Here is an 18,725-nt window from a genome sequence, read left to right as displayed (position 1 = left end):
GAGCGCGCGCCTCCCGCCCGGGACTCCGCTGGCTGCCGCGCCCAAATAGGGACCGGGTCCCCCCAGGCAGTCCCGAGAAGAGCGGAGGGAACAGGTCGGAGCGAGCCAGCGAGCCTAGGAGCCGGCGCCCGACGTCCCCGGCGAGTTCCTCGCGGCTCCCGGTGCTTCCAGCCCTTCTCCTCCCTCTCCTCCTCCTCCTCCTAGCGTGTGAGCCGCTTGTTCTTAAAGGGCCAGTGCGCTCCCAGCTCGCGGACCTAGGCAGAAGCCGGCGGTGCTGCCGTAACGCGAGGCTTGCTACAGCAGGTGCCTGCTGTCTAGCCCCCAGTAGGTGGGTGGCCATTTTACCCTCCGTGGAGGGCTGCATGCCTACTCCAGTCTTCCTCGCGTCACTCGCATCCCTGCTTCTGGGGAGCTGGGGTGACCCCCAACTCGATGCCCCGCAGAGGGAGGGCGCAAAAGAAGGCGTGGTCTCCTGGCCCGCGAAGAAAGAAAAAAATATCTTTTTCGTGCTGTGGGGAATGAGGCTGAGGTGGGCAAGGAGGAGCCGAAGTACTGTTTTGAGCTATTAAAAACAAAGCAAAGCAAACAAAACAGAACCTCTGAAAGTTTGTTGGCCCAGAGGTCTGGCTTCAAAAGCCCCAGCATAGGGCCAGGGATTTAGCTCAGTGGCGCTGCACTTGCCTTGCAAGTGCAAGGTCCTGAGTTCGATCCCTGGTTCAGGAAAACAAAAACAAAAACATACAAGCCCCAGTGTGTGGCCTTTCCGTGGCAAAGTGAGAGGCTGGGCACTTGGAGTGGACGGGGTGACTGATGGAATGTAGGGTCAGGAGTGGCACAATTTCTGCTCTGCATTCCCATTTACCTGCTGTCTGGATGTTGAACATAATTTTTTGAGGCTCCGTGTCTTTATCTGGAACATGGGGCAAATTGTTGGAAATGTGGTCCTGGTCTGCACACATTGTTTCTAAACAGAAGTCATTCTTCCCTTGGCCACCTTTTTGGGGGGTGGGGGTACCAGGGATTAAACTTTGGACCTTATGCTTGCGAGGCAGGTGGCAGCACCACTGAGCTAAATCCTTGGCCTGCTTGGCCACTATTACATGCATGTGAAGTGGGACTGTGTGGCCCTGACAGAGCTAGGATGGTGGGCAACTCTTCCTGTGGAGCTTGATTTAATTCTATTCCGGGAACCCTAAGACCTGGGCCTTGTGGGTGCTGGAAGTCAGAGCTAGGGTGCCTGGGTCAAAGGTCGCTGAGACTGTGCCCAGAGGGCAACCCTGGAGTTGCAATCTTTCACAATGTTTATTACCAGCAATTAAAAAAAAATGTGTTTATGGGGCTACCAAGTAAGAAAGGAGCCCAGGAATATGAGCAGCATTTTTAAGAGGTCTGTGATTTTTAAGAGTCTGGTGATTGCCCTCTCTTTTGGAGGTCCCTTATGGGGTCACTCCTATCTTAAGGAAATGGCTTCCTTTATGACAGGTTCCCAATGATTGGTTCTGACTTCTGTGAGTTGAGCCAAGGTGAGTTTATATATACAGACATCACAAGGCGACTACATTTCTAGTTTAGCCAGCACCCAAGATGTGAAGGAACCAGCATGGGACTGAGATGTGTAAACTTCAGCTCTTCCTTAACTAGCTTTGAACATTATCCACATTTCACCAGTATCACTTTCTCTGTACCCTGACACCCTCCACACGCACACTTTCTTTTCTTTGGAGTCTTGAATCAAAGTCTACACATGACATTTCATAGCACAGTTTTATGTTGAAGGGCTGATGTGGTACGAGGGGTTGTACAAAAAGCCCAGAATTAGACATCAGGTCACTGGGCTCCTGCCCACACCCTAATTTCCTGGATGATTTCTGAGGGTTTGTTTCCTCATTTGTAAAAGGAGGGTTCTGACCAAGCTAGTAGACGAGGTCTCTTGTTCAGTTGCTATGGGCTACAACTAGGCCCAGGACTCCTCTCCCTCAGCTACCTGGTTTCTGCCATCAAAGGGGAGGCTGCAACCAAGAATAAACCCTCTAGCTTCACTTGCTTTTTTTTTTTTTTTTGTTACTCGCTTTTATCACCAATTTTAGCGATCACAGAGCTAAGCGGTATATGCCCATTAGGTTTGCTATAGGTAACACCTCTGAGGTATGGGTCAAGGCTATAACGGCTAAGTTGTTTTTCAGTGATGTGAAGGTAGCACAAACCATGCTTCCAGTGGGCCTGTGCAGGTGTCCATTGAGTGGCATTCCGACATCAGAGGGCCAAATACTCCGCCCTGAGAGCATGTGTCCTAGGCAGAGCCATGAAATGACTGCAGACCACTGAGGACTTCACTTTTCCCTGCCTCGTCACCTTTCCCCATGCCTCAGATCATCCTGCTTCTCTGCTCTGTACACCTGAAACCCTGTCCTTGGGGAAGCAGATTTGAGACTTGGGACCCCTGCCTCCTCACATTTGACTGCCTCGTGGATAAACTAACCTTCTTGTAAACTCAGTGTTTCAGTGGTTGGCACACTGCAAGGCAGGCAAACCAGGCCTGGCTGGGTAACCAGGCAGTCCTGGCGACTCCTGGCGCCAAGACAAAGAATAAACAAACAAGTGGAGATAATTGCCCTCGCCTTTGGAAACAAAGCTGGGGTGGTCTGTGGAGGTGATAGAGAGGGCTGTGGAGGTGACTGGCCAGGTGGGCATAGGCCAGTAAGGCTGTGACATGATCATTTCCCTGATCTTTGGGGAACGGCTGAGGACACCGAGGCCAGATGTGTTGGGTTTGTATTCTCCCTGGTGTGATAAAACTCCCACCAAGAGGTTTCTTGTGTGCCACCCCTTCGGGGTGGACCCCAGCGTGCTGCAGTCTTGCCTTCTGTCTCAGAGCTGTCTCCTGGTTCGCAGGAGCACATCTCCTCTTATGGAAGAGCTGCAGCTGCTTCTGCACTGTCAGCGGGAGCACTGGCTAAACACGCACTGTTCTGAGGCTCGCTCGATGTCTGGGTGCTGGCCAAGCCCCTACTGCCCAACCCCCACCTCAGCGAAGCTCCTGCTTCTTTCCTCCATTGCCACCTCCACTCTCCACTGAGGAGCCACTTATTGATCTTGGCCGATTCTCAAAGTGACTGCATTCTAATCCCATCCACAGGCAGAGAGAATCCCAAACTGCATCCTCCCTCAGGGGAGCACCAGTTCATTTTGGGAGGGGCAAAGTTGGGGGTGGGGAATCCCCTCTGAGAACCTGGCCTGCACTCCCCATGGTGAGTACCCAGAAGGCCAGACCTCCTCTCATTTATCCAGGTACACAATTCAGGGCCTGGCACCACGCAGGTGTCAGTAATGTAGGCTGCACAGCCAGTTACCATGTTGCGTGCAAGCTAGAAAATGCCTGGCTTTCTCTTCCTCTTCAGTGACCTCAAATGCCAAAAAAGCAAGCAACTAGTCAGTTGGAGTCAGCAAATCAGTGTGGCAGTGTTGGGGGAACAAGGCACGAGTGTGATTTCTTGGGTCAGGAAAAGGCACAGTTGCCAGGGCACAGCCAGATGACAGCCCCCCTCTGCATGCCTTCTCTCCAGCCTGAGAAGAGGCGGGCCAAGGGCTGCTGCACCTAGCTGTGCCAGAGCAGGAGGGAGGTTAGGGCTGAGTCAGGCCATTACCTTGATTTCTCATCCCCCCAGGCAATTCACTTAACCTGTTTCTCCATAAAACAGTAATCATTTCTGCCCTGTTTATTTTTCAGGGTTTTGCCGGGAAGAGCAGATGAGAAGGTCTCAGAAAGGACTGAGTGTTGTAACAGCGTAAGTCTAAATGTCTGCGCTTATACCCGTGAGTAATGGGGGTGCGACCCCTGTGACATGCCCAGCCCTGTGCAGACTGAGTGCAGACATGGCAGATGGGGTAAACCTCCCCCTCTACTGAGGCACTGCCAGTGCCTCCCAAGCCCACCGCAGAGTCATAACAGAGACTTCAGAGAACGCCCCCCAACACGCGCACACACTGTGAAGCACAGCTGAAGAGGCTGTGGAAAACCCATCTCTCACCTCAGTAAATAGAAGCAATGTAAAACAAGGTCCCAAATAAAAAGCACAATTTTTATTTGATGAACATAATTTAAAATTGTAACAAAAATATTTCTTCACCTATCACCAGAAATCCAGATGACAACTGGACAGAGATGGTTCTTTACCTCGGTGAGGGCTTGTTGACAAAAATCCTCTGCATCCCTGGCTTCCCCTCCATGTCCCTTCAGAGTGCACAGGCTACAGGGAGCAGGAGGAGGCAGCAGAATTGACTGGCGAAGGCAGCCTTCTGCCTCTTTGGGAAAATTAATTGGGAAGCCAGAGGTCACAGAGGGTTGGAGGCCTGGCTTCCAGCCATGGCCAGGCCAAAATGAAACATCTGCTCAGGTCTCCCCAGGCACCTGGCTAGGGTGAGTAGGAGGAAGGAACGGAGAAAACTGACGCCAAACCACAAATTAGCAGCTGTATACCTTGGCCCTGAAATGGCCTCTGCTGCCATAGGAAGTGGGTGAGAGTCAAACTAAATAATAAAAGACACTTCAACCTGCTGAAACACCCTCTCTCCCTTCTTGACAGGGATGAGCCACAGTACAGTTTTAAAAAACCCTGATATGAGGCCAATGGCATCAAAACAGAATTCACTGCAGAGGGAAGTGGGAGGAGAGGGGCAGTTCTTAGAGGGACTACAAGGGGATTCTGCATGAGTGAGGTGAGCTTTCCACCCTCATTTTATTTTTCTTTTCGCTTATTAACTGCAAAGCAAGAATAAAGAAGTGCAGTCTGCCCTCTACTGGTGTCTTCTAAGAATTACCACAACACCATAGCATCCAACCTGTCCTGGGACCTCCCAAAGGGAGGCTGGGAGCACCCCCTGGGACTCCTCCATCTCTGTAGCCATCTGCCCCTGCAGAGAGGCCTGGGACAAGGAAGGCTTCTGGTGCTCACTTCAAAGGCATGGAGAAGAACTTGTTCCCAGACTTGCAGCGGACCTGCTTGGCCTGCACACGCAACAGCATCTCAGAGTCTTCAAACTCATCCACGATTTCCTTCAGCCAGCAGCCAGGAGAAGACAGTCATTAAAGGGAATCTAAGACTCAGAGGTACTATGAACAAAACCAGCCTAGCAGACTCCCTCAGAGGCTGGGCAATGCTGAGTGAGACACAAGCCGTGTAGGCTCCAGGCCCTGCATCAGTGAATTGGTCCACTCCCCTATGCAATCTTGGGAGGTTAGCCATATCCCCCAACTCACAGATGAGGACACGGATGCTCAGAACTCAGAGACCAGTGAAACCAGGATCATGACCCGGGTCTACCACAGCTAGAAATTGGAGTTTTCTGCCTTCTGCACGATTAGGCTAAGAATAAGCTCTACACGGGCTGCACATATTTTGTCTGGCTTGCAAAATGTTTTAAAAAAAACTTGCCAACATTTAAAGTTGGAAAATTGCAAATAAAAATCCAGATTTCTGGCTTCCCTTAAAATACAGAAGTGCTAGCAACACTGAGCCACGTTCCTGCGTGGCGTTATTTCCCACTGCCTCCCTGTCAAAGGAAGAGTACCGGCTCTGTGTCACTGCTACACGTATACTGTCTCCTCCAAGGGCACCGACTGGAAGACAAACGATTTCATCTACTTATCAAAACATGATAGGCTCTAAGGGCTGCGTGTTCCTTACACTGGTACACTCTGCCATTTCCAGCACCTTCCGGGCCCAAGCCACTGACGTGTAAGAGGCTAGCTCTGCAGGGGAAGTCTATGACCTAATTACAGATCGCTGTTCTAGGGCAGTGCACGCAAGTCCTTAGCAAGCTTGTGAAAATGCAATTCTCTTTTCTTTGGTCTGGGGTGGGGCCAAAGCACATATTGCTATCCAGCCTTCAGGGGCTGCTGATGCTTCTAGTCCAGGAGCCACACTTTCAGAGTGCTGTGAGGCTCCTGCCACATTACTGGTTTCTTGGGGAGTCAGATACGTATATCTAATCTTTCCCCTCCCCAATGTCCCTGACGTTATTTCTGGAGTTCAGCACCCTCTGTACACCTGCCCTGTGAATTCACCTGTAGTTCCTGCAGGCACTGCCCTTCCAGCTGAAGACAGGCGTCTCCCACGCACCAGGCCAGACTGATATGGAATGAAGGGTCCTGGAAAGGATAAACAGGAAGGCAGGCCATCACCTGGACGTCACAGCCAGCCCAGCCAGCACTGTACATCTGTGACAAGAGCTGTCAAGTTATCTCTACTGGATCCCTGGCCTTCCCTGTGAGAGATTAGACTCTCAGTGCTGATCCCAAGCACCCTGCACAGACAGACAAAATAGCCTGGTTGGTCCGTGCTACAAACTGCCACCAAATTCATATACTGAAGGCCTAGCCTGCCATGTGATGGTGTTTGGAAATGCAGCCTTTGGGAGGTTATTAGGGTGAGAAGAGGTCGTGAGGGTGGGGCTTAGGATAGGATGAGTGCCCTTAGAAGAAGACACTGGGAGCATGTGTAGTCCTCTTTCCTTCCCTCCCCCAGGTGAGGGCACAGTGAGACAGCCCTGATCAGAAACCAATCATGCTCTTGCCCTGATCGTTGACTTCTACCCTCTCTTATGTGAGAAAATGAATTTCTGTTGTTGAAGCTATCCAGACTATATTTTATTGTGGCGGCCTGAGCTAACTAAGGTAGGATGTTAGGCTTTCCTTTAAATTCAGATCTGGGGACATGGAAGAGAACATAGGCTCTGACTATTTTCTGATCTAGAACATCCTAGGAGATAATCATACTTTTCAAAGAAACAAAACCCAAAATATCTAAAATTTTGAAGAAACAATAATTATCTCCATTCAAAATCATACTTACATACTCAGCATAGTTTTAAAAAAAAATACATCAAATCGAACCTATAGCCCTTTATTAAAACCTTGATACTCAACCTGAGTCCAAGTACAGGGCTGGAGAGCACAGGGCAGGTACAATAAAGCACGTGAAGCTACTCTTCCTAGGGGTCAGTTTCATTAAAAATGTTGGGGACAGCCAGGCGTGGTCGCACATGCCTGTAATCCCAGCGTTTGAGAGGCTGAGGCAGGAGGATCGCTGTGAGTTCAAGACCAGCCTGGCTACATAGTGAGTTCCAGGTCAGTCTCAACTACATAGTGAGACCCTGTCTCAAAACAAAACTAAAACAACAACAACAACAATGTTGAGGATAACTACTACTTAGGAAATATAAAATATACATGGATACATTTTTTTTTTTGTTCCTTGAACTCAGGACCTTGTGCTTTCAAGGCAGGCATGGTGCCACTGAGCTAAATTTCTGGCCCTACATGGATATATTTTGAAGTAGAAGGCACAAGTCTTGAGCACATTTAAAGTATGGAGGGCCAGGGATTTAGCTCAGTGGTTCCACTGCCTGCCTTTCAAGCGCAAGGACCCAAGTTCGATCCCCAGTACCAAAAAAAAGAACAAAACAAAATAAAGTATGGAAACAGGTTTTAAAAACTGTGAGCTGAGCATGCTAGTGCATGCCTGTAATTCCAGCATTTGGAAGGCTGAGGTAGGAGGATTACTGCAAGTTTGAGGCCAGTCTGGGATACACAGTTCAAAGACAGCCTAAACTACATGGTGAGAAACTGTCTAAAAAAAAAAATTATGAACTTTGGATGGGCTGCGTCCAGCCACACATCTCAAACCCTCATTGCCCAGGGTTGTGTCCTCTGTGTACTGGCATTTGGGACACTCCACAAGGGAAAAGTTCTGGAGAACTCTTTGGTTTGTCTCTGTTGAAGACTTCTTGATGGATGGTTTTAATCCACTTATAAAAGGCCAATGGAGAGGCAGCAGCCCCCCTGAAGAAACAATAATTATCTCTACTCATTATCTCCAACCCAGTTCATTACCTGGTAGAAAGTGGTAAGGTCAAATTCCTCCAGGACTCTGTCCACTTCTGAAACCAAGTCCAAGAACTGGGCATACCCTGAGGTGACCTCAAGCCCAACAAAAGTCCTGGGGAAGAGGCAGAGATAGAGACAACATGGGTATGAGGTGTAGCCTCTGAGAGCATAAACCATCTAAGCAGGGGCTGAGGACAAACCAGACCAAAAGCCTAGAGGTCTGGGCCATGGCCTCACCCCATCTACCTGGTAGTTTCCATCCTCCCCCTCCCGACTTTAAACTTTCCCTTTCCAGTTCTAACCCAAGTGTCTCCTCCTTCCCTGCATCTAGTAACCCTTGCAGGGACACCTTCTTCCACCACTGCTAAGTCTCCAAGGCCATTAGCTCATGGTCTCTACTTTGGCTCCTGCTGCTACTGAATCCCATGCACCTTCAAGTTTCTGCTCTCTGGCATCTGCCTCCTTCCCACAAATTCCCAGCCAGGCTGTCCTTCATTATTAGAAGCCACATGTTCAGTCAGTCCCATCCCTTTCTCAGTAAAAAAAAAAAAAATTTCTGGTACCGAGGATTGAACTCAGAACCTCACACTTTCCTGGCAGGAGCAGCACCACAGAGCTCTATCCCAGGTCCAAAATTTTTAAAGAATGGTTTGTCTTCTTCCTTTGTTTCTGCTTTCTCACCTCTCATCTCTAACCCTTTAAATTTTGTTCAAATTGCCACATTTCCAAATCCAATAGTTCCTCCTCTCTTTACTCACTGGGAAGTATCTGACACAGTTGGCTCCTCCCTCCTTGAAACCTTTCAGCTTAACAAATTTGTGCAGCATAGAATGAAGGAAGCAGTGAGCTCTTTCAGAGGTATTGAGAGAAGAGGGTGGCTCAGTGAGAGAACTGGACAGGAAAGCTTGCTTTGAAGCCTTGATGATAGTAATTTCTTTTCATGTAACTGCTTTTTTTTTTGAGACAGTGTCTCACTATGTAGTTGAGGCTGACCTGGAACTCACCATGTAGCCCAGACTGGTCTCAAACTCACAGCGATCCTCCTGCCTCAGCCTCCTGAGTGCTGGGATTATAGGCGTGTGCCACCATGCCCGGCTCATGTAACTGCTTTAATACTTTTAATTTCTCAAAAATCTGCTATGCTCATTTGAATATCATGGCTGCCCTAAAATGGATGCATCGAGAGGCACGGGACAGTGGAAATGGAAGGTCACAGAGGAGAATATGCAAACCTAGTATTACAACGGAGGATGAAGCTGGGCAGGAGTAGGTTCTCTACCTTCATCGGCTTTTCCCCTATGCCAAGATGCTTTGCTCTACCTCTGTATTCCTCTTCCAATCCCCTCCCCATTCTTTTTGTTAACAAAATTTTATATTTGGGAATGGCTGCCTTGTAGCCACACTTAAAAAAATCACCTCTTCCCTCAATATTTGCACCTAATATCTTCTAGTAGAAACTTAGGGTCAGGAGAACTTACCTGGTCTTCTCCTGATTGGTATAAATCTTTACTCGGTTGGCAGTAAAGAGGAATCTGAAATTTAGAAGAAAGATCGTATTTCAGGAAAAATAAGAAAAAACAGTTCACGTTTTAAAAAATTATACTTTGACAGGGGTTGGGAGTATAGCTCAGTAGTAGAGTGCTTGCCTGGCATTCCTGAGGTCCTGGGTTCAATCCCCAGCAGCACAAAACAGCAGCAGCAACCAAAAACCCCACACAACCAAAAGGCAGCACTTTGAAAATATAATTCAATTATCTTTTACTTAATATTTTTACCTCATTATTTAAGTAGTAAACTGAACTTTAAAATATTAGAGCAGGGTAAGACCTTAAAACCACCCTTTCCAAGTAACACATAGCATCACAAAAATTTACAAAGAGCAATTCATTCTACAAGACAACTTGACATCATTTCAACTTTACTGATGAGAAAGTCTTAGTGATCAGGTTGGTGATAACAGATCATCTGAGGGTCAATTCATTCCTTGCAGGTTGAAAAAGAAAAGGACAAATTACTTAATCTAAGAAATAATAAGAATATTTTTCATGTGCCAAGGGCTGAACTAAGGGCTTGGTGCATGTCACCCCGTGGAATTGTCACACAACACTGTGTGTGTGGGGGAAACAGCATAATTATACCTATTTTCCAGACAGGGAAACTGAAGCTTGGTGAGATTGAATTTGGTGAGGCAGGATTCAAACCTCAGTTCACCTGATCACAAAGCCCTCGTTCTCACCTGTGATGCTTTACTGACGTGCTTCTATGTTGGGAGTGAAAACCAGGCAGAAGCACCTGGCACTCACCACTCAGATGAGCCACAAAGGGAGCAGTAAGAACCAGCAGGTGAGTGCTGGCTGTATTCACTCGGCACTGGAGATCTCAGAGGGCAGACTGCCTTCTTGCCCCACATGACCAACCGGCAAGTCTCATCACAGGCAAAGATGGTTTCCCAGGCTTGGGCCAGAGGCCTCACGCAGCTGAGGGAAGGCCATACAGAGCATGCTGCAGAGAGCCTCACAGCCAACTTGCCCAGGGATGTGAAGTCAGCCACCTACTTTCCCCTTCCTCATTCAGCTGTCCACCTCCTGATGCATCCCTTTCTGGGAAAAACAGAGATAAGGGAACCACAGGGAAATTGGTTCCACATAGATTTTTAAAGAGCTCTGCAAGGAGGTCTGACAAGTATTCGGCAGTGGACACCACTCTTCCCCACCCCTACTCCAGGGATGGGCACCTGACCTAGGGCTGGCCCATAGGAGCAGAGCAGTCCCTCAGTTGCAGTAATAGAATCAGGGGTGCAATGGCTACTCTTGGTCATTTTAGGCTCAAAATGACAGTCTAACTCTGAGACACCACAGCTGGTCTGGTTTCACTCTGGACACAGGGCTGGAAACTGAGGACAGCATCAGATGCATCTTGTTAGAGGGAGCCAACTCAGCAACCCAAGGACTGTTCTCTGGCCCCCAAGTGAGCAAAGGAACAGTCTCATACATGCCCCCCAGGGACCAATGCCTCTTGTAATCAATGGTCCTTGGGCAGAGCTGCCAGAGACCCCAGCCAGGGGCTTACCCAAGTAAAGAACCAGTATCAGCAGGGGGCCCAAAGCCTTAGTCATCCCACCAGGGCCGCCTTCACACTTCATTTGCTCTTCTGAAGCAGGCTGTCATTTTCACCAAAGGATGGTATGCCACTTTTGTCCAGCGGGGTAAGGGAAGCTTTCTCACAGAGTGGAGAAAGGGCTTTTAAAACTACTCACAAAAAGAGCATGGATGCCACGTCAGACAGTCAAAGTCATTCCATGACTTTGGTGAAGCTAATCCTCACCTTTCCAGGCGGCATCACCCTGCAGATGCTGGTGGCTTTGTCATTGTGGGAAGGAAGCCAACCCGGAGGGAGACAGAGCTGAGACAGAAAAGGTGCCATCTGACACTGGTCACCACCATCCACTCATGTACAAAGCCAGTGTGACTTCTGAACATTTCTGTCAAACTCCTTCATGTTAAAGCAATTTGGGTTGGGTTTCTGACACTTGTGATTAAGAGTCCTGATATATACATCTGGCTCGGTAAATTTGATAATGAAATCAAAAAAGGGAGAGATGGACTGTGTGGAGATGAGTTTTAGTTCTTTTTCTCTGGTCAACTGATTAGATTGGGGCAAATCCTTTCCTTCTCCATCCCTCAGAAAAGGATCAATTACAGAAAAGTTTTCCAATTGGGTGGAGCTGGGCTATGGAATTCCCAGGCCCAGGGCATTCTGAGCTGGTAGGGTGGGGCTTTGGCTAGAAGGCTTCCATTTCTGTCTCATGAATCTACATAGTGGACGTGTGTATAACACCTCATCTGAAGAAAGGCTACACAGATGAAAAACCAGAAACCACCACCTGGATGGCTTCTTAGGCACTTTCTAGTACCAGCCTTAAGAAGAATGAGAGAACTTTAAGAGAGCTCTTCTCTGGGCTTCCTGGTTCCTGCCCAATCACACCGCAAGCATCTATTTGATAGGGTAATTAAGCAGAGCACTTGGAAAAAAGTAGTAGGGTCATTCAGAGAGAAGTTATAGTCCTGCTGGAACTTGGACTCCAGAGGGAAGATGGGCATTGGAATGACTGAATATGAGGACAAGGGAAATCAGTTTCATGGCTGTAAAAAGACACAGGAAAAGAAAGTCCCTCTGAGCAATTCTAGGTGAGAAAGATCAGGGTTCTGGGGCCAGGGATTTAGCTCAGTGGTGCAGCTGCCTGCCTCACAAGTGAAAGGTGGTAAGTTCGATCCCTGGTACACACACACACACACACACACACACAAAAAGAAAAGAGCAGGGTTCTGATCTGGTCACGTGTGACAGGAAAGACATTTCTGTAGATGTATGGAATAGTTTATATATATATATAGGCTGGCACACCAAAGCAGAAGTGGGATCCAGTTCTGACCCTCTACAGGGAACCATGCTCAGGGTACACATGATCTCATTTCACCTACAAGCTCCTTCTGAGGCAGCCACCATCCTATTGACTATATGCAGATATGAATAATGAGAAATATTACTCCTGACACAGAGTTCCTAAACCCCTGTACTGTCCTAAGTGGTAGGGGTGCTAAGAGCATCTTCTGTTCCATTATTTAGTGTTTGACCCTTGTTCCTGACACAGAACTCCTAAATCCTTGGGAATTTTCTGGGTGATAGGAGTGGGTTTTGCTCTCAAGGGCAACTACTGGTGGGCTCCTGGATGAGGGAGGGTAATCAGAAAGAGCAAACCAGACTGGAAGCTTGGAACTTTCAGCTCCACAGCCCTGTCTTCCATGGAGGGGAAAAGAGCAGAGTTAATAATCAATCATGCCTACATACTCAAGCCTCCACAAAAACTCCAATGGACAGGGCCACGAAAGCTTCTGCTGGTGAACAAGAATGCATCTATATTCTGGGGAGTAGCATCCTGAAACTCTGAGACACAACTGCTTATGCTTGAGACCCTTCCAGACCTCACCCTATATATCTCTTCGTCTGGATGTTTATTTGTATCCTTCAAAAATCCTTCATAATAAATCAGTGATATAGGAAGTGAATTGTTTTCCTCAGTTCTGTGATCGTTTTAGCAAATGATCACACCTGAGAAGGGTCATTGCAACCCCTAATTTGTGGTGAAATCAGACTGACATTGTGAGAAACCTGGGGACTCAATACATGCAGTTGGCATCTGAAGTGGGAGGCAGTCTTGGGGACAGAGCCCCGTGAGGGCTCAGCAGTGTCAGAGCTGAATTCAGTTGTAGAGTACCCAAATGATGTCTGGAGAGGTACAGAACTGGTTGGTGTGACTCATAAATCTGGCCACAGAAGTGTTGGGAATACTGAGTCAATGTTTAAAGAAAGATAGCAGGATTTTCCTTAATAGCACATAAGGAACTGGTGTTACCAAGAGCTTATGTGGCATAACCAAGGTCACACAGGATGAGATGGACAGTAGGCAGCCCAGAGTTGGACCATGTTCTAGCCGTTGGTTCTGATCTGTTCAAAGGAATGATGTCAACCCCACATTTCTAGGCTCACAGTAGCTCAGGAGAGGAGCCTTAGAGGGGAGGGATCTGAGAGGCAGAGGGAAGCACTCACCTTTCAAAGGAGGCCATGCGGTCTTTCAGAGCTTGCACAAAAGGAAGGATCCAATGGTGGCGCAGAACCACACTCTGAGACAGGCTGAGGTGGAATGCCTCCATCCTCACCAGCCGCGGCACATAGGCCTGGGCATGGGGCAGCAGCACGTCAAGCAGATCTGGGAACTCCTCCCTGGCTTCATCTGGAGGGCAGAGTGGAGAGGGTGGGCCGTTATCTTAGCTATGGTGTCACGGCTGCCTGAAGAAGCTCAGAAGGCAGAAAAATCCTTATTACTCTCATTCTGACAGTAGCCTGTGTCTGTATTGCTTAATCATGTTGTAATGTGTATTTCTGCTAAGAAACATGTGCTCATTGTAAAGATTCAAGTACACAAGAAATGTACAGAGGACTTCTGGTTTCCATCTGGCATATAAGCAGCTTGGAAGTTGTCTCCCCATTCTAACAAGTAAAATGCTCAAGAAACTAAAAAAGCAGTAGCTCTTCCTAGATCTGTAAGAGAAGTGAGAGAGCCACAGGTGGATACAGAGACCTTGAAATTAGGTGACCAGAAACACGAGATGAAATCTGCCAGAACAAGGATCAGGCCTCTAATGGTCAATGGTAACAAACTGCTGGAGACTCAGGATGTAGAAATGAAAAGCTGGAAGCTCCAGGAGGACCCACAGAGCAACACCCACACTGTGAAGTTTATCTCCTGGAGCTCTACAACATTTTCATAGAATTTCAGAGAAAAATCCTCTTGTACTTCTGGCAGGAGACTGAAAAGAAACCATTAGAAATAGTGGAAACTGTTTTTCTTACCAAGGTTTACCTTAGGAAAAACTCTCACCACATCCTAATGTTCTGGGCTTTTATCAGAGCTTAACTCTGGGGGAAGGGAAACACCCAACTCCAGCTGCCTCTAGTCTTCCTGTCCCATCTGAGAAGGGCAAAATCCAAATAGCCTGTGAGAAGGTCACAGTGCAGAGGCTCTGGCTCACCAGAAGACGGGACCTGATCCCATGGGTACTGCATGCTCCCCCTCCTCATCTTACTGAAGGCCCACTTATCATGGTGCTTACACGGTACATCATGTCCAGCTATGAAGAAAACAATGTAAGACCTAACAGCCTGGCATGGTGGTGTACTTCTGTAATCCCAGCACTGAAGAGGCTGAGGCAGGAAGATCACCATGACTGCGAGGCCAGCCTGGGTTATACATTGAGTGGAAGGGCAGTATGAATTATACAGTGAGACCCTGTCTCAAAAAAATAAAAAACAAATGGGCCGGGGATTTAGCTCAGTGGTTCCATTGCCTGCCTCGCAAGTGTAAGGTCCTGAGTTCGATCCCTGACACCAAAAACATTTAAAAAAACCCAAATAAACAACCCCTCAACAAACAAGAACCCGTAGCAATAGACAAAAATATTCTTTATAGAGATACAGCAAACATCAGAACTCTGTAACAAATTTTAAAAACTAGAATCATAGTGTCTGATTTCAGGCCACAATGGAAGTGAACTAGAAATCAATGACAGAAAGATCAGCCAGAAAATGCCCAGATGCTTAGAAATTAAACATACTCTTCTAAGTACTACATGGGTTAGAAAGAAAATTTTGGAAGTTTATAAATACAGCACTTTTAACTAAGTGAAAAAAATAACTTGTCAAAACTTGTAAAATACAATAAAAGAAGTGCTTGGAACAATACATATAAAAAAACAAGCATTAAAGCATATTTTTAAAGATCTAAAGTCTGTCATCTAAGCCTCCACTTTAACAATCTAGAAAAAGATGAGGAAATTCAATTCGAAGTAAGCAAAAGAAAAGTAATAAAAACTAGAGCAAAAATCAATGAAATTTAAAATAGAAAACTTACAGAGAAAATCAACAAAACCAAAAGCTGGTAGTGATGGTATGAATATGGGTAGTCCATATTCTGATTGCTAAATCATTTATTAGTTATTAGAAGTGATGATATATTTCTTTAAACTTAAATTTTTCTGCTCTGTGAAAGACACTGTCAAGAGAATAAAAAGACAATCTAAGCATGGTGGCGCATACCTGTAATCCCAGCATTCTGAGAGGCTGTGGCAAAGGATTGCAAGTTCAAGCCCAATTTGGGCAATTTAGCAAGATCCTGTCTCAAAATCAAAAATGAAAAGGGCCTGGGGATGTAGATTGGTGTGAAGGACTTGGGTTCAATCCTCACTACCATAAACAACCACCAACAACAAAAAACCAAACCAAACAAAATAGAACTAAAAAAAAAAAAAAAGCTTTCCAAGAGAATTGGGAGAATATTTGCAAAAGATATATCTGATAAGGAGTACTAAGAAGTAGAGAATTTTAAAATTCAACAATAAGAAAACAACTCAATCAAGAAATAAGTCCAAAACCTTAATATACATCTCAGTGAAGAAGATATACAGATAGCAAAAAGCATACAAAAAGATGGTGCCAAGTCATATGTCATAGGGAAACACAGCTAAGTGACAATGGTGAGGTCCCACTTTACACCTATTAGAACACTGACAACACCAGTGTCGGGGAGGGTGTGAAATAATGGAGCTCTTATTTATGCTGGTGTGGTATAAAGTGGTACAGCCATGGTGGAAGGCAGCTCAGGGGTTTCTTTAAAAAGCTAAACACACTGTTACCATACAATCCAGCAATCATATTCCTAGTACCCAAAGTTGAAAACGTGTCCACACAATCATATTCCTAGTACCCAAAGTTGAAAACGTGTCCACACAAATGTAGGTAGCAGCTTTATTCATATTGCCAAAACTTGGAAGCAACTAAAACATCCTTTAGTAGGCTACAAACTATGGCACATTCCGACAATGGAATATTATTTAGGGTTAAAAAGAAAGGAGCTGGCAAGACATGACAAGACATGAAGGAACCTTAGATGCATACTATTCAATGAAAGAAGCCAAGATGAAAATGCTACATATTTACTGATCTCAGCTATGTGACATTCTGGGAAAAGCAAACCACAGAGATGGTTAAAAGGTCAGTGATTAACAGGGGTCAGAGGAGAGACATGACAAGCAGAGAACACAGGACTCTTAGGGCAGTGAAACTACTCTATATGGTATATAAGTAGATACAAGTCTTTATAAATTTGCCCAAACGCATAGAATGCACAACACCAAGAGTGAACCCTGCGGGTGCCAATGTAGGCATCAGCTGTGACAAATGTACCATTCTAGATGCTGGTAATGGGTGAGGCTACACAAAATACTAAGAGCCACTATTTATTCTGTGTACCGTGTTAACACTTGACATAGATTATCTGATTTAATCTTCCTAGGAGATAGGTATTACTATTATCCTCAGTTTAGAGGTGAGGAAACAGACTAATTAATAAAAGACACCCAGAATAGTGGGTAGTAGAGTAGGGTCTAACACTGAAGCCTGGGCATTTTTTGCCTAGCTGCTCATCAGGTGGGGTAGGATGTAAACCCAGCACACGAAGGGCCCATGGTTTCTTCCTCCCAAGAGGCACCTATTGGTCTCAGCCATTTGTCTTCCATATATGCATGACTCACATGGTACATAGACATGGGTGACCCAGTTGCCACGCTCGTGGGGAAAGGTACGCACTCGTCCCCCGTGCTTTGCACTGTCATCCTCAGGTCCGTCCTCTGTGCCCGGGAACATGTTCAATACACTGTCAGGTACTGGAAACCTCTCATTGGAAAGGGGGCTTTGGACACTACAATTAAAAAAAAAAAAAAAAAGCACATTTATCCTCTTAGCATTCTCTAACTCTGTACATATGGTAAAAGTTGTGACACTTAATACACAGTGACTCAGTGTGGATTTCCATGCAGGTAAGGGAAGTAGCTTTTAAAAAGCCACACAGCCACCCTGGGGTCACCCAACTTTGGAAAGAACTTAGCAGGGAACTTGGTCCCTATGGGAATCACCTTGGGCTGTCAGCAATGTGTTTCAAAGGTCACATTCCCTGGTTGGACAGATCTGAGGTGGAACAGCAGTTCTGTGATCTTGAACAGAGGATGTACCCTTGTATGCATACATCAGTTTCCTTATGTGTGAAGACTATTTCTACTTGATAGACCCATTGTATGGTCAAGTGAGGTACTACTTGTAAAGTACTTGGCAAGGATAGGTATTTAAGAATCCAAGGCCTTGGGGCCAGGGATTTAGCTCAGTGGTTCTGCTGCCTGCCTCGCAAGCTCAAGGTGCCGAGTTTGATCCCCCGTACCAAAAAAAAAAAAAAAAAAAATTAAAAATAAAAAAAAAATCTAACGCCTTATCACATAAGAGGATTTGATCTTTTTTTATTTGCTGGAGTCTCCAGTCTGGTTCAGATATAGGTGTTCAGTGAATATTAGATGAATTAAAAAACTCTCCATACAATTTAGCTATTATTACTGCAACTATGGTCCAGTGAGGAAAGAGAAGTAGGGTGGTACAGTGTCGCACTCCAGGGGATAAAGGGCGCGGATTTCGTAGTGCCCTGCCTCCTAACCATGCCCCAGCCGGGCAGGGGCACTCCGGGGTTCCGCCCAGAGGAGCCTTCCGGATCCTCCTTCGTCTGTAACCCTTTTCCTTCCCCGGAAGCCGTCCCGAACCCCCGTCCACCCTCAGACGCTCAGGTACTGCCCGGGTCTCAAGAGAAACCCCGTCTCCCCGAAAGACTTCTTCGCTCCTCACCGGCAGTGGCCCCCAGGCCCCGGGCCAGCCTGCCCGGTGACCGCCGCCTCGGCTTCATCCTCCGAGCCGCTGCTGCTGTAGCCCACCAGGGGCGCGGCGCTCATGGGGCCTCGGCCGCGACCACTGGTCAGGTCGGAAGGCAACTTCACCCTGTGCCCGGAGTTCCGCAGAGCGGAAGTGCACTCCGGGGGCGGGACCTGCGGTAGCACCGCCTCGAGGCGGGACCGACTAGACGGTAGCAGGGGCTGCGCTCTGTTCAACTGCTGGCTGCGAATGGAGCGCGAGCTGAGCCTCCAGGGCTCGGCAGCTGTGGTGTGCCCGTCTCACAGGTCCGGAGCCCTCTCCGCAAACCGGTCCAAAGTCCGAGCCCCGAGGTTCCTCCCCTCAGAGCCAAACTGAACGCTCAGGGTGCATCAGTCGTTGAGACCGGAAGGTCCCGGTCAGGTGCAGGAGTCGGGCCAGAGGCGGACCCCGGTGCTCGGCGGCGGAGGCGCGAGAAGTGCGCCCTCCTTCGGTTAGCCGAAGCGTGGCTGCTGGCAGCTCGAACACCGCCCTGCGCACC

At 47.3% G+C, this 18,725-nt stretch overlaps 1 protein-coding gene across 1 annotated transcript; it reads right to left on the bottom strand.

The window, feature by feature from the left end:
* Nucleotides 1-4,128: 4,128 nt before the first annotated feature.
* On the bottom strand, nucleotides 4,129-18,716 carry Usb1 (U6 snRNA biogenesis phosphodiesterase 1). The gene is made up of 7 exons (XM_010617212.3): nucleotides 18,164-18,716; nucleotides 17,032-17,198; nucleotides 13,493-13,676; nucleotides 9,364-9,417; nucleotides 7,892-7,997; nucleotides 6,065-6,148; nucleotides 4,129-5,053 (listed from the first exon to the last, which is right to left on the bottom strand). Exons 1-7 carry the CDS (start codon nucleotides 18,265-18,267, stop codon nucleotides 4,949-4,951), a joined length of 804 nt encoding a protein of 267 aa, XP_010615514.1. The 5' UTR covers nucleotides 18,268-18,716; the 3' UTR covers nucleotides 4,129-4,948.
* Between the last annotated feature and the right edge of the window lie 9 nt (nucleotides 18,717-18,725).

This window comes from Fukomys damarensis, unplaced genomic scaffold, assembly GCF_012274545.1.
Source record: "Fukomys damarensis isolate Sample0158 unplaced genomic scaffold, DMR_v1.0_HiC HiC_scaffold_32, whole genome shotgun sequence".
Taxonomy (NCBI): Eukaryota; Metazoa; Chordata; class Mammalia; order Rodentia; family Bathyergidae; genus Fukomys; species Fukomys damarensis.
Note: the sequence above shows the minus strand (reverse complement) of the source record. Positions and strands in the feature narration are given on the sequence as shown.